The sequence below is a fragment of the Lepidochelys kempii genome, chromosome 2, assembly GCF_965140285.1.
Source record: "Lepidochelys kempii isolate rLepKem1 chromosome 2, rLepKem1.hap1, whole genome shotgun sequence".
NCBI lineage: Eukaryota > Metazoa > Chordata > Testudines > Cheloniidae > Lepidochelys > Lepidochelys kempii.
This window is the reverse complement of record NC_136381.1, coordinates 30,083,090-30,098,530: the sequence shown is the minus strand read 5'-3', so window position 1 is coordinate 30,098,530 and position 15,441 is coordinate 30,083,090. Positions and strand designations below refer to the sequence as shown.

The 15,441-nt window shown below is 43.7% G+C and overlaps 1 protein-coding gene across 2 annotated transcripts in view; it reads right to left on the bottom strand.

Annotated features, from left to right (window-relative positions):
- The window catches only part of CSMD3 (CUB and Sushi multiple domains 3), a 1,215,628-nt gene that overhangs the window by 209,832 nt on the left and 990,355 nt on the right, over positions 1–15,441 (bottom strand). For both annotated transcript variants that reach the window (XM_073330296.2, XM_073330291.2), the window contains 4 exons: positions 12,561–12,674; positions 11,830–11,925; positions 10,643–10,846; positions 8,389–8,513 (listed from right to left, as the gene is read on the bottom strand). In XM_073330296.2, the coding sequence (XP_073186397.1) occupies positions 8,389–8,513; positions 10,643–10,846; positions 11,830–11,925; positions 12,561–12,674 (539 nt within the window). The remainder of the gene's footprint in view (positions 1–8,388; positions 8,514–10,642; positions 10,847–11,829; positions 11,926–12,560; positions 12,675–15,441) is intronic.

The following is a 15,441-nucleotide window of genomic DNA, read 5'->3' as shown; positions in this document are numbered from 1 at the left end:
CCTTCATCCACAGAACCAGTAATCTCATCATAAAAGGCGATTAGATTAGTCAGGCGGAGATTAGATTAGATACTATGGGAGACCGTGTCAAAAGCTTTGCTAAAGTCAAGAAACAATACATCCACTGCTTTCCCTTCATCCACAGAACCAGTAATCTCATCATAAAAGGCGATTAGATTAGTCAGGCGGAGATTAGATTAGATACTATGGGAGACCGTGTCAAAAGCTTTGCTAAAGTCAAGAAACAATACATCCACTGCTTTCCCTTCATCCACAGAACCAGTAATCTCATCATAAAAGGCGATTAGATTAGTCAGGCGGAGATTAGATTAGATACTATGGGAGACCGTGTCAAAAGCTTTGCTAAAGTCAAGAAACAATACATCCACTGCTTTCCCTTCATCCACAGAACCAGTAATCTCATCATAAAAGGCGATTAGATTAGTCAGGAGGAGGTGGATTGGGCAGGGACAGGGGAAGAGGCGAGGTTCTGGGCTTCGGGAGGCAAGCAGCAGAAAGGAGGCGTCTCCCGATCAGATTTGAGGGTTAAGGCGGTGGGGATGGGGCTCCCAGTGATGCCAGGTGCAGGCTCTGTGGTGGATTTGGCAGCTACAGCATCAGGTGGTGGACTACCTTCTGTAGGGTCCCTGCCCAGGAAGGCAGAGGGAGGGAGCATGGGGAAAGGGGAACTGGAGTGAGGTTGCCCAGATTGAGGTCAGCTGGCAGAAGGTCATCCTCTCCCTGGGTGACTGGGGTCAGACCTAGGGCCTCGATCTCCTCATACATGGAGGAGAGGTCGCCTTCCGCCACCCCGGGGGTCTCCACTCTGGCGATCGCCTCGACGGTCGCCTCGGGGTTCGTGGGGGTTTCGGGTGATGTCCGAGCAGAAGGGGCTTCCCCAGGGGACTCAGGGGGAGGGTCTCCTGTGGAGGGAAGATTCCCACCTTCCAGTGCTATCATGTTTTCCCCACCTGACACCAGCAGATGGATCTCACTCATGGGCAGAGCGGAAGGCTCAGTGTCAGATTGTTAGCAATTAGGGCAGGGCTCCCTTGCTCGTCTGGGCGTTGTAGGGGAGGTGTCCCTTGGGCCTGGGCGGGAGTAGCAGTGGATCGAGCAGGAGGAGAGGTGGTTTCAGGTGCCGGGCAGCCAGGGGCGTCGGTAACGAGGGAGCTGATGTCCTGCTGGGTCTCGGGGGTCTCTGGTGCCCCTCCCCACCGGGCCAAGGGGCAGTCTCTTCGGACATGCCCCGCTGATTGGCAGAGGTAGCAATGGGCCTCTCCTGTAGAGTAGTAGACCCGGTAACGGGCTCCCTGGTAGGGGACTAGGAAGGACCCCTCGAGCGCCTCTCCATCATGTGCTGCCGGCAGCGGTAGAAGCTGCACTTGCCGGCGGAACGAGAGGATGTGACTGAGGGTGGGGTCCTTGCAGCCCAACGGGAGAGAGCTGATGACAGAGACGGATTTCCCCAGGGTGGAGAGAGCAGGTAACAGGGCGGCATTGGGTAAAAAAGGAGGGACGGACGTCAGGACTAGGCAGACGCCCAGGTCCTCTAGCGGCTCCAGGGGGACGAACACCCCCCCACCGCCAGGCCCTTCTCCACCACCTCCTGGGCGGCAGCCTCCGATGCTAAGAAAAAGACGACCTCCCCATATATTTTGGAGGCCGCCACAATAGCCGTGGGTCTTACCACCCTCGCCAACGCCTGCACGTATGTCTCCACGTGGGGCGAGGCGGGCACCAGGAGGCAACGGACGTCATGTTTCCTGGTCATGGTGGGAAAGGGGCCCTGGCCGCTATTGATGGTAGTGGAGGGGGTGGGTGGGCGAGATGACGAGGCAGCAGGCAGGGGGGCTGCCGCCACCCAGGCATACATCCTGGGGGCTGGGGAAGGGACACTCGTAGAGCTGATGGAGGGAACAGCGGGGAGGGACGCCGTGGTCAATGATGGGGCCACAGCGGTGGGGGCAGCCCCTGCCATGGAGGACCTGGTGGTTGTAGCGGGGCCCTTTCCCTTCTTCACACCCTGGCCTTGCCGGCCAACTCCCCTCCTAGAATCTGGGGGGGCGGTGGGCGTGGCAGCGGCTGTAGTTGCCCCGGTGCCTCCTGCTGCCGATGCCCCAGCGGGGGAGGTGGCAGGTGTTTTGGCAGCAGTGGTGGGGGGAGAGGCAGCTGAGGTTGTTAGAGGGGCCTCACCCCTTTCATTCCCTGCCATCATGAGTAGGGAGAGAAGGGAAGACACCAGAAGGAGGAGCGGGGAGGGGGAAGCAAATTAACCACTCCTCTCTGTTGGGATGCAGGCCGGGGGTGGGCAAATGGGTCGGCCTGGACAGCGGGAGGAAACAGGAGTTGGGTTCAGATAGTAGGGGAAAACTGTGGAGTGGACAGTCCGGGTGGAGGCGGGGCAGGGACGTGAACCCACGCACGTTTGTCCAAAGAGTCTCGTTTGGTCGGCTGTTGTTTCTGGTCTGGACGGTGGAATCAGGGCGAGCAGCTGAATCCAGAGGCAGATGGCAAGTTGCTAGCAGGGACGGACGGCAGAGGAGCCATGATGGTTGTAGTAGTGTTGGGGGGGGCACCAATGGATGGGGGGCAGCTCCATGCCACACTCCCTGTGCCCCTACAAATGCAGTCAAGACACAGTCAAAACCTCCCCCCACACGAGAGTACAGTTCAAAAGTTACTCAATCTTAAGGCCCCCTCCACGATGGTTTGTAGCTTCCCTGGGCGGTTTCTCTGTCGGCTGTCTTCTCTCCCGGGCTTTGTGTAGCATTCCAGAAATGCCGGACAGGTAAGAGAAATTTCTCTCAGCCGGGTACGGATCCACAAACAAATAGCAAACGGTTGGGTCTGGGGGCTTCCACTCCCCTCCTCTGGGGAGCAGCTCGGCAGTTCCCCAACTCCGGGGGTTTCAGCTGGAGCAGTAGCAGTGTCTGAGGGCAGGTGTGGTGGGGCTGGCAGCTAGCTGGCAGCCGACCAGCACTCAAACGGCAGCAGAAAAACAGCAAAAAAAAACCAAAACGAAGGAAAAGCGTCTGGCCCAATCGGGGGCAGGGGGAAGCTGAAGCAGGGGCAAAAAGTAAGGAAAGCCCAGGCCAGGGGGCTATAGGAGAGGAAAAGAAAGCAGATAGATTAGCAGCAAGCTAAGAAGATTCCTTTTCCCTTGGTAAGGGAGCAGGGAAGGTTTCAGAACAATCAGGAACCTTCTGGAGACAATTAAGACAGGCTGATTAGAACACCTGCAGCCAATCAAGAAGCTGTTAGAATCAATTAAGGCAGGCTAATCAGGGCACCTGGGTTCTAAAAAGGAGCTCACTTCAGTTTTTGGTGTGCGTGTGAGCAGCTGGGAGCAAGAGGCACTAGGAGCTGAGAGTGAGAATGCGGACTGTTGGAGGACTGAGGTGTACAAGCATTATCCGACACCAGGAGGAAGGTCCTATGGTGAGGAAAAAGAAAGTGTTGGGAGGAATCATAGAATATCAGGGTTGTAAGGGACCTTAGGAGGTCATCTAGTCAACCCCCTGCTCAAAGCAGGACCAATCCCCAATTTTTGCCCCAGATCCCTAAATGGCCCCCTCAAGGATTGAACTCACAACCCTGGGTTTAGCAGGCCAATGCTCAAAGCACTGAGCTATCCGTGTCCCCCCCATGGGGAAGTAGCCCAGGGTGCTGTAGCTGTTGCACAGCTGTTCCAGGAGGCACTCTGGACAGCTGCATTCCACAGGGCCCTGGGCTGGAACCTGGAGTAGAGGGCGGGCCTGGTTTCCCCCCAAATCCTTCCAACTCCTGGTCAGACACAGGAGGAGTCGACCTGGACTGTGGGTTCAGAAAAACGGCCAAGCTGAGGGTTGCTGTGAAGCTCCAAGGCAAGCAAATCCTCCAATAAGCGCAAGACCCACCAAGGTAGAGCAGGAGCTTTGTCACAATATGTATAGTTGGGATGATGTTTTCCAATGTGCATCACTTTGCATTTATCAGCATTGAATTTCATCTGCCATTTTGTTGCCCACTCACCCAGTTTTGAGAAATCCTATTGTAGCTCTTCACAGTCTGCCTGGGTCTTAATTTGGCATCATCTGCAAATTTTGCCACCTCACTGTTTACGCCTTTTTCCAGATCATTTATGAATATGTTGAATAGGACTGGTCTCAGAACAGACCCTTGGGAGACACCACATTCTGAAAACTGACCATTTATACCTACCCTTTGTTTCCTATCTTTTAACCAGTTACCAATCCAAGAGGGCACCTTCCCTCTTATCCCATTGCATCTTACTTTGTGTAAGAGCCTTTGGTGCGGGACCTTGTCAAAGGCTTTCTGAAAATCTAAATACACTATATCCACTGGATCCCCTTGGTCCATATATCTGTTGATCCCCTCAAAGAATTCTAGTAGATTGGTGAGGCATCATTTCCCTCTACTAAAACCACATTGACTCTTCTCAACAAATTATGTTAATCTATATGTCTGACAATATTGTTCTTTATTATAGTATCAATCAGTTTTCCTGGTACTAAAGTCAGGCTTACAGGCCTGTAATTGCCGGGATCACTTCTGGAGCCCTTTTTAAAAATTGGTGTCACATTAGCTATCCTCCAGTCATCTGGTAGAGAAGCTGATTTAAATGACAGGTTACAGACTACAGTTACTAATTCTGCAATTTCACATTTGAGTTCTTTCAGAACTGTTGGGTGAATACAATCTGGTCTTGGTGACGTATTGCTATTTAATTTATCAATTTGTTGCAAAACCTCCTCTAAGGATACCTCAATCTGGGAGAGTTCCTCAGATCTGTCACCTAAAAAGAATGGCTCAGGTTTGGGAATCTCCCTCACATCCTCAGCCGTGAAGACCGATGCAAAGAATTCATTTACTTTCTCCACAATGGCCTTATCATCCTTGAGAAGTTCCTTTAGCACTGTGATCGTCCAGTGGGCCCACTGGTTGTTTAGCAGGCTTCCTGCTTCTGATATACTCAAAAGAAATTTGCTATTACTTTTTGAGTCTTTGGGTAACTGTTCTTCAAATTGTTTTTTTGGCCTTTGACAGGTGCCTAGTGGGATTTTTAAATTCCCCCCTTCTGTGGCTTCAAAAGTGTGGGCCAGCAGGGAAAAGAAAACCCCTGGCATCTTTTAAGGAGCTGCCCTAGTGCTGGTTGGAAATTTTCTGAGAAAACATTATTTTATATCAGACTTGTCAAAACCTTTCAACAAACTTTCACCAAAAGAAACCCTCTTGTTTCCTGCCCGCTCATCTACCAAGCTGCTGAGGAACCCAGGCTTCCAGGGTTGGCCAGCTCCAGGGCAGCCCTGCCATACAAATTGCCCGGGGGCTGGAGACTCCAGCGCTTCTAGGCTCCCTGCCACAGAACCAGAATGAAAGCTCTGAGATTCCCAGCCTGAGACAGGGTCCTCAGGGTTTCTATGCCCCTTGTTATGCAGCAGGGAGCCTGACAGCCCTGGAAACCCGAAAAGCCCCAGTTTGAGTTGGAGCTCCAGTTTGAGCTGGAGCTCTCAGGGCTTCAAGACTCCCAAAGCTGACCATGACTCCCCAGGCTTCCCCAACATGGGGGGACCCACTGGGGTACCCCACCTTCCTGAATGAGAACAAAAATGTTTACAAAATGTTAGAATTTCCCATTGAATTGAAATTCCAAGTTTCATCCAGCTTTATGTAACACCCCCTTGTGGGCATTCACCCCTTCCCCCAACCCTTGTGGGACACAAGGGGTAGCAAATCCTATTGGCTCCAGCTCACTTAATGGGAAGGTTTATAAAACATGTCCCCAGTCCTGCATGGCAGGAAAAATTACAAGGGGGCAGTAGGGAAGCCATAGAATCATAGAATATCAGGGTTGGAAGGGACCTCAGGAGGTCATCTAGTCCAACCCCCTGCTCAAAGCAGGAACAATCCCCAATTAAATCATTCCAGCCAGGGCTTTGTCAAGCCTGACCTTAAAAACTTCTAAGGAAGGAGATTCTACCACCTCCCTAGGTAACGCATTCCAGTGTTTCACCACCCTCCTAGTGAAAAAGTTTTTCCTAATATCCAATCTAAACCTCCCCCCACTGCAACTTGAGACAATTACTCCTTGTCCTGTCCTCTTCTACCACTGAGAATAGTCTAGAACCATCCTCTCTGGAACCACCTCGCAGGTAGTTGAAAGCAGCTATCAAATCCCCCCTCATTCTTCTCTTCTGCAGACTAAACAATCCCAGTTCCCTCAGCCTCTCCTCATAAGTCATGTGTTACAGACCCCTAATCATTTTTGTTGCCCTTCACCGGACTCTCTCCAATTTATCCACATCCTTCTTGTAGTGTGGGGCCCAAAACTGGACACAGTACTCCAGATGAAGCCTCACCAATGTCGAATAGAGGGGGACAATCACGTCCCTCGATCTGCTCGCTATGCCCCTACTTATACATCCCAAAATGCCATTGGCCTTCTTGGCAACAAGGGCACACTGCTGACTCATATCCAGCTTCTCGTCCACTGTCACCCCTAGGTCCTTTTCCACAGAACTGCTGCCTAGCCATTCGGTCCCTAGTCTGTAGCTGTGCATTGGGTTCTTCCCTCCTAAGTGCAGGACCCTGCACTTATCCTTATTGAACCTCATCAGATTTCTTTTGGCTCAATCCTCCAATTTGTCTAGGTCCCTCTGTATCCTATCCCTGCCCTCCAGTGTATCTACCTCTCCTCCCAGTTTAGTGTCATCTGCAAATTTGCTGAGAGTGCAATCCACACCATCCTCCAGATCATTTATGAAGATATTGAACAAAATCGGCCCCAGGACCGACCCCTGGGGCACTCCACTTGACACCGGCTGCCAACTAGACATGGAGCCACTGATCACTGCCCGTTGAGCCCGACAATCTAGCCAACTTTCTACCTGCCTTATAGTGCATTCATCCAGTCCATACTTCTTTAACTTGCTGACAAGAATACTGTGGGAGACCACGTCAAAAGCTTTGCTAAAGTCAAGAAACAATACATCCACTGCTTTCCCTTCATCCACAGAATCAGTAATCTCATCATAGAAGGCGATTAGATTAGTCAGGCATGACCTTCCCTTGGTGAATCCATGCTGAATGTTCCTGATCACTTTCCTCTCATGTAAGTGCTTCAGGATTGATTCTTTGAGGACCTGCTCCATGATTTTTCCGGGGACTGAGGTGAGGCTGACTGGCCTGTAGTTCCCAGGATCCTCCTTCTTCCCTTTTTTAAAGATTGGCACTACATTAGCCTTTTTCCAGTCATCCGGGACTTCCCCCGTTCGCCACGAGTTTTCAAAGACAATGGCCAATGGCTCTGCAATCACAGCCGCCTTCCATGGTTACACATGGTCATGCCTCCCCTACTCTCATAGAGTCATAAGCAGGATATTAGATTAGATGGAGCTCTGATCTGATCTGGTAATTCCTATATTCTTCTACCAAGTACAACATATTTTTTCTAGTCAAGTAGTTGGAAATCCAATAATTAGCTTGTACACTATTGATGCTATTATTATTCATACAATAGTTTATTCCTTTTTTTTAAATCTTAAAAAGAGAATTGCCTCCTTAATTATATACTTGCTTTTTAACTTTCTCTTGTACATATTAAACATGTTGCTTTTTCATCTAATTTGTGTTCTTTGTTCTTAAATTATAGGACACAATAAATAGGCTCATATTTGGCTTTTTCTATACTATTCAGTAATTTAGGGCTTCTCAAACTTCATTGCTCTGCGACTCCCTTCTGACAACAAAAATTAGTACACGAGCCCAGGATGGGAGACCGAAGCCCGAGCCCTACCGCCCCAGGGAGGAAGGCCAAGGCATAGCCCAAGCCCAAACCCAACCCAACGCCCCACCACCCTGGGCGGGGAGCCTGTAACCTGAACCCTGCTGCCCAGGGCTCAGGTTACAGGCATAAGAATTTTTCATTACTTTCAATATGCTTTGGATCAGGCCCATATTGTAGTAAGTTTATAACTATAGATTTATTTTTGCACAACAGAGAGACTTTTTTTAAGGAAAATCTGCATATCCCACTTCAGAATGTAGTCCAGATATTTTTTACTCATGACAAGAAAATGTAGTTATATTTGTAAAACACAACTTCAATTTCTATAGTCTGCAACAAATCATTTTGACTTACTGAAATAATATATTGCCAATCATAAATGTTCCAGCAACAAGTTCTTTTGGGAAAAGGGTGTAGCTATATCTTTTCAGATTCCTCCACCCATTATATTTAAAAAGAATTGTGTAACAAATTCCATTGTGACGGTTGTTAATTGCTTGGTAAAATGTTTATGAATCAATTATCTTTTCATGCTGTCATCTCTGCAAAGATCAACTTCAAACCTATGATGATAACAAGGCAGTTATATATATTCTTACTTGAATTCCAGCTCCCTCTGGTACTGTGATCTTCCACACACAATTCAGATTGTTGTCATAAGGCTCAGGGTAACCAGGAGACAAAATGGTCCCTTTGCGCTTTGTTAAAATTCCACCACAAGGTACTGGAAGGAAATGCATCGAGCAAAAAAAGAAGTTTGACACAGCACTGCTTTAGAACTGAGAAAAGATGTAATAAAAGCTAATACAATGATCAGTATACTAGAGATGCAAACTCTTGTAAAGTGATACTATATTTTGAAATTCATGTTGGCCTCAGGAAAATAAAAAACTCTACCTTATACTTCAAATTCTATTTTTAAATTACTTGAAAAGAATATATATATTTAAAAAGTTGCTATCTACCAGACAAAATCATGTTCACATCCCTCAGACATGGTCACTTGAATTTTAACAAAGTGAAATCAGCTTGAATGTGTCCTACTAATCTTATAAAAATAAAATAAACATTGCTACTTATTAATAATGAACTTTAAATAGTTATATTTGATCTAAATATATAAGGGGAAAGCACTTGGCATAAAAATGAGGTTTTGATCAATGCTACTACTTTACTACTACAATGCCACAGTAACTAATTTAATTCTAATACTGGAGGGCTTCTATTCCAACTCCCAAGCTATTACATTTGCTTATGTGAGTAATCTCATTGCAGTCCATGGATTTACTTATGTTAGTACAGAAACTCATGTGTTTGCAAGATAGCACGCATAATACCCAGGCCCAAAGATTAATAAAATAAGTAAGTCACTGGAATTCAATAGTGCAAACTGTTGGTTCTTGATGCTCAGCATGAATGAAAACATTGCTCAGGTTACTTGATTCTCTAACAAGAGCAAATAAACGAATGTTACAGCTTAATCTAGATACAGGTATTCTGCTGGTATTTTAAAAGCTTAAAGAAAAGATTGACGAGATGTTTTATCTTTACTATTAGAAGCCAATACATTATTCCTGTGCAACATTATCAACTCCTTGAGCTGATTTCATTAGATACAAATACGAGGATTTAGAGAAAATATAGAACACCACAATTTATCTCAGTAATGAATATATTAGCTATATTTTGTACTGCACATAATTGATAGAATCTGTCGGACACTACATTGATAAACTAAAGGTCAGTGTCACTTAAACTGTTTAAATAATTACCGGTAAAAGCCGGAGCAGACAGAATGATTGATGTCTGATATCTGTAAGGAAACACTGAAGCATTCACTCGAGAGTTAAGGCAATTTAATATGGTCATGTCTTGCACTTCAATTATTAAACCGATTTAGTTCAATGCAATTTTCAACTCATACATATTTTATGACCTTTACTGGCACACTGATATGTGCACATGAGGAGTCATTGATACTTTTGGCCTGTAATTCTTTCTCATTTCAAGTTGTTTAAAGTCAGACAGTGTTCTCTTTCACATAGCTAAACGGTGCATTAGTACAGCAATAGAATATTGCAACCAGTGACCAAAAAAACCCACTGTCACCAATTGAGTTTATTCTATATCAAAATTGAAGTAAATACATAACCTAAAAAAAAAAAATGTTGCAATCTGCAGTGCTGAATTTGGTCCAATGGGCCAGATCCTCAGTTAGTGAAAATGTGCATAGGTCTATGGATGTCAATGGTTTTATACTGTTTTATACCAGCTGAGAATCTTCTCCAATGATCTAACCTGGAAAAAATGCATTCTTTCTGACCTACTACAGAACATTGGTGTAACTACTTCTAAGTCCTTAATAAAGTAGTTCTTCTGGCAACAGCATACAATATCTTGTCAGAGTTCCCAAGTGAGAGCATTTTAGTCTTGCAGGAAGTCAGGGTAACTTCTGAATCTTGATTAATGAGTAGTCATGCACGGACATTGATGTAAGTCTAAAAGAAGCTGATATATAATTTATAGCTGCAGGATATGTACTGTCATGTAGCTACTGAAATGTCAAAGCAAGGTTGGGCTAGAAAGGGAAGATGAAAAGTGAAGGATTCATGACCTCATTTAGACTAAGTTAATATTGTGTTAACGTATTACTTTGCTGAATGAGAGCCCTTCTGGCATACTTTCTATGTTCAGGGCAGTGGGTGAGTAGTGTGAGCGCAAGCCAGAAAATCAGAACAAAAATAAGCAGTAAGAAGGTAGAGGATGGGAGAAAAGGAGTGGATTCAGACTTAAGATAACATTCTTCATTGTAGGCAGTAATTAGACCCATACAAAAATGTAGCCTTTACTCACCGACACATGTGGGGAGGGAATCATTCCACTGTGCCAAAGTATTCGGTACTGAATCACATCTAATTGCTGTTGATCCATAGAGAATGTATCCGGGATTACACTCAAAAAGAACCAGTGAACCAACTGAAAATTCATTTCCAATCCTTTTTCCAAATCTTGGTTCAGGCACAGAGCTGCACTGTGTCGCACTTGTTCTTGGAACAGCTGCATACATGAAAACGATTGTGGATTCTTAATTTTATATTTGGTAGAGAAACGGAGATTTTCAAATGCAGGTGTCTAAAATTACTTGAAAAACATTCAGTTGTGTTGTCAGTTAAGAAGATTTCCATAATCCCCAAATGAATCTTCAAAAATAAGGATTCCGTGCTTTTAAATTCAAATGAAATTACTATTCAGATTAGTATAAACATTGATATACTTTGCAGGTTTACAACCACATTATAGTATCTATTCTGAGACCTTCCTAAAATGGCACTGAAATTGTATACTTTGTAATGAAATATTCAGCTAACACACAGTTTCAAAACAGTATTGCTTTTTTGGTTAGATATTTGCATTTAGTGACTACAGGTTTAAAATTGTGAGTGCTGCTGGTCAGATTGGAATTCAAATCCTCTGAAAAAATGAACTAGAGGAACAAGTGTTGACATGTTATCATTTCAGTGTCTGATCCTTAAAAAGATGAGTAATGTACATCAACTGAAGCATCTTAATAATAGCAAGTTTACTGATTCAGCGTAGGGTAATACCATTTCCAGTTATTTATATTTAAATGGAAGGATAAATCAGGTTGAGCAGCAGACTGAAAATCAGTCCATCAGATAAACAAAAATAGAAAGACTTGGTTTTCATAACTGGTTTCTCAAATCTGGAAACCTTTCTTATGCTTCCCAAATATCTGATTTTATTTTTAAAGAATATTTAAAATCATGTATTATTGAGGATGCCAATAACAAATAAAAGGATTTTTAATACAAAAATGGAGGGAAATTATACATCTACAGCAGTTTAATATTTTCCATCACATTCAAGGCCTGCTCATCCCCAGTAATGTCTCGGTTTAATCAAATACATTTGTCAAAATCATACTTAAAATATTAGTATAATTCATTTATAAAGAAAGTATGGAGGGATTAATGCACAGAATTAATTGAAGCATTTTTCCAGACTATTGTGTTACTTACCTTGATATACGAAGTGAAATCCTTTAGCTGTTACTGGACCCACTGAAGTAAATCTAATTGTGATTTGATTACCTGAGCTCAGTGGAAGGGATTCGCCTACTCAAACAAAACAAACAGTGAATTATCATAAACAATTTTCAGTAACTAAACTCAACAACCGCAAAATATACTCTGCTTGAATTTAATTTATGAGCCATATACTATAAACTTTACTATTAGTCTAACATTGTTCATCTTACATTCCTGTAAGAGTTAGAGCCTGATTCTCATCTCACATGAGTGGTATTTCTTCTGATTAAAAATCAAGTCTCTAAATCTTTAAAACCCTACTGACATGCACATAAATCTACTCAAATTATAATTTTTCTATATATTCTCTACTATCACTTATAAGTATTTTAATATCACATTTTATATAGTACATTGAAAAACAAACACAAATTTTGACAGAAAATACAAAGGGAATAAACTAAAAAAGTAACTGTGTTAGTTAAATATTACCAAAAACATCCAAGAAAACTGCAGATTAAATTTGGTCTTCATTCTTTTTATCAGCCCAAACTGTTTTGAATCACTACTGATTGATTGTTTCCTTTCAAAATGTTCATATTATATTTTCAGTGCAATTTGTTTCTAAGAAAAGATGACAGTAATTTCATCTTTTGTTACATTACCAGTCTAAATCAGTTTTTAGTAAATAATTGACGCATGACAGTTCTATTAAAGAATACCTGAATGGGATCCTGAGAGGGAGGATAATAAAGATGATTGCTGTGTTGGGCCATCATACACCTCAACCACATCATGGAGCGATGTCTGGAAAAATACAAACTGGCCAAACACCACTGGTCAACAGGAATGAGAAAAAGCAAAAGAAATTGATTACAAAAAAAAACAAAAACAAAACAGAGAAACAGAGAGAGGGAACAGAAGATATGTTAATGATATATTTTTCTATTTTATTGAAGAGAACCAGCACTTATTGGTTAATTTTTCTGACCAATGTACAGTGATGTCATTTTTAATTCATAACAAAATTAAATGGATGTCAAAATGTCTAATCCTGTATAAATAAAAAAGCATATCTAGAGATATCACGAATTCAGTTGTATAAACATTTTAATCATGAGAGAAAAATCATAATTATTCTCCAGCTGAAAGAAACAGCTTTTTTTTTTTTTTTGCCAAATGTGTAATGCAATATCCTTCTGTTACACCATAATTTTTTGCAACTCCTTCCTGGTTTTTTTTTTTTTTTTTTGTATTTTATTTTATTTTTTCTCTCTCTCTTAATCTGATAGGCCTTTAGGAAGTTTCATTTATTTTGGTATGCTTTAACTTCACCATAAAATCTAGTCCATCTTTCAGTGTAGAATGGAGAAGCAACAACATTCAAAGAAAGCAACACTTCCTGGTGTCTACATTCTAAAGCACAAAATATGTTATTTATTATTATTAATAATAATAAAATAAAATAACAATAATACATCAGGGGATTATTTAATTCCTTAAAGAAGGATCTCTCTGCACCAATGAGTACCTCTACACTAGAACTGGAAAGTGTAAATTTTAATTCGAGGAGACGTACCCATGCTAGCTATGACTGAGCTATTACACAAAAAGATGAAGTGTAGCTATGATGGCATGAGCCGCAAGAGGGGTTACCTACCCTGTTACAGACCTATGATCTCGGATGGGATCATACTTTGAGTGGCAAGCTACTCCCACTGCTAGTGCCATCATAGCTACACTTGTACTGTTAGTGTGCTAGATCTATCAGAGCTGGAGTGGGTATGTCTCCTCAAGCTGCAATTAACACCTCTAGCTCTAGTGTAGACATGCAGTGTTTAGAAGCCCCTGTAGGACAAGTCTACACTGCATACTCCTTATGGCAGAGTGTAGAGAACAGATATTGCATGTCACCCTTGCACAGGTATAAATAGCAGTGTAGACAGTGAGGCATGGTTTAGGTGAGTAAGCACACACCCAAACCCTTAGGGTATGTATTTCACCGCCAAGCAGTTTCCCCCATCTACACGGCCATTTTTATCAGTGTAGTGTCCTGCTGCCTCCCCACTGCTGCAAGAAAAGGCTCCAGAAGTGGGGAAAGGCTCTTGAGGCAGGGCAGCAGCAAGGAAAGACTGTCAACTCCCTGCTGCTGGATCATTTCCCCAGTGCAGAGAGCTGCTTTTCACTGTGGTGTTTTGCTACACTTACCCTACATGTTGCTGCCAATGGTGTGCAGTGTACAGCCATAGAAATCATGTTGACTATTGCACTAGAAATACACTGACAGGAAATTAAATGATTTGTTGATCTTAGTCTGGCCCTAGATACAGCCACAAAACTGCGACCCTTGCTAACAACTTGTTGAGCAACATTAAGAGGCGGACTATAGGGCAGAATTTTCACTGAGAGGGCAGCAGGCTGAATGGGCAGGCTGTGGCTCAACAGTTCTTCCACCCTATAGTGGGTTTCACTCAGAGGCCAGCAGGTTCAGTGGGCAGGCCATGGTCCACCAATTCCCTGATGCTCCAAAGATTTCCCAGATGGACGGATGTGGGGACGTAGGGGGACTGGGCCCTTCCTTTCTACTGGGTCTGTGAGGAAAGGCACAAAGTGTCTCAGTCGCTTGACCAGCCTCCCCTGGGCTGCTTCCTGCCTCCTCACACTCTCTTTGGTTTGGGGTGCGGTCACAGCCCACCTTCCCCACAGCAAGAGTTCCCAATCAGTCCCAGCAGCGCAGATAGTTCACTGAGCATTCCCCTGCTCTCTTTCTAATGTTCAGTTATTTCCCCTAAGCAGGGAGTGGGGGATGGAAAAAGACAAGCCCCTGCCATCCCAGCTGGTCTTACCCACAGTCCACACCCTCTTCTGTGAATGACTTTTTCCCCAAAAGCTGAAAACTGGCTTCCTCCCTTCAGATAGCCTCTCCTTCACTCTGTCCCCTGCTTGACTGTTAGAGTACACTTTTGAGCAGCTCCTCCTTTTGGAGCATACTCTGTAGCTGCTGAGGGGCAGGGCCGAACTGGTCCAGTACTGGTCCTTCACTCCCTTAGTCTCTGTGTAGCGTCTGTAAACACCATTACAAAGACCAAAGAGCTAAGGAATACAGAGTTCAAATTACCCTTTCATTCCTACAGGTAATTCAATCTTGCACACAAGCAAAAATGCAGAGGAACATAGGTAGGATTGTGTAGGGCAATTAACACTACCACTGCTTATATTATGCATGTACTGTGAATAAACAGTTTCAATGCTCAAATTTGTACCTTCGAAAGAACTAAAGGCACTTCAAAATAATCATAGACTGTAACAGAATCTCAATTATAGTATTTGGAGTTTCTAAAATTCAAGAAAAAGAACACACACTAATGTTCAAAATATGGGAGGGAAGCATGTGGGAGGGTGAAAGACAGATACAAAACTTCAGTCTGCTAAAATATTGAACCAGTGTACAGTAGTTTAAAAATTCTTTTTTATCATTTATCAGTAGGAAAGATAATACTAGTCCGAGCAGGTTTTCCTCTCTAGAAGGGACAGAGAATATAACTTGCCTACTAGTAAAAGAAGAGTTGTTAGCTGTCCCTACCGTATGCTATTTTTGTATTT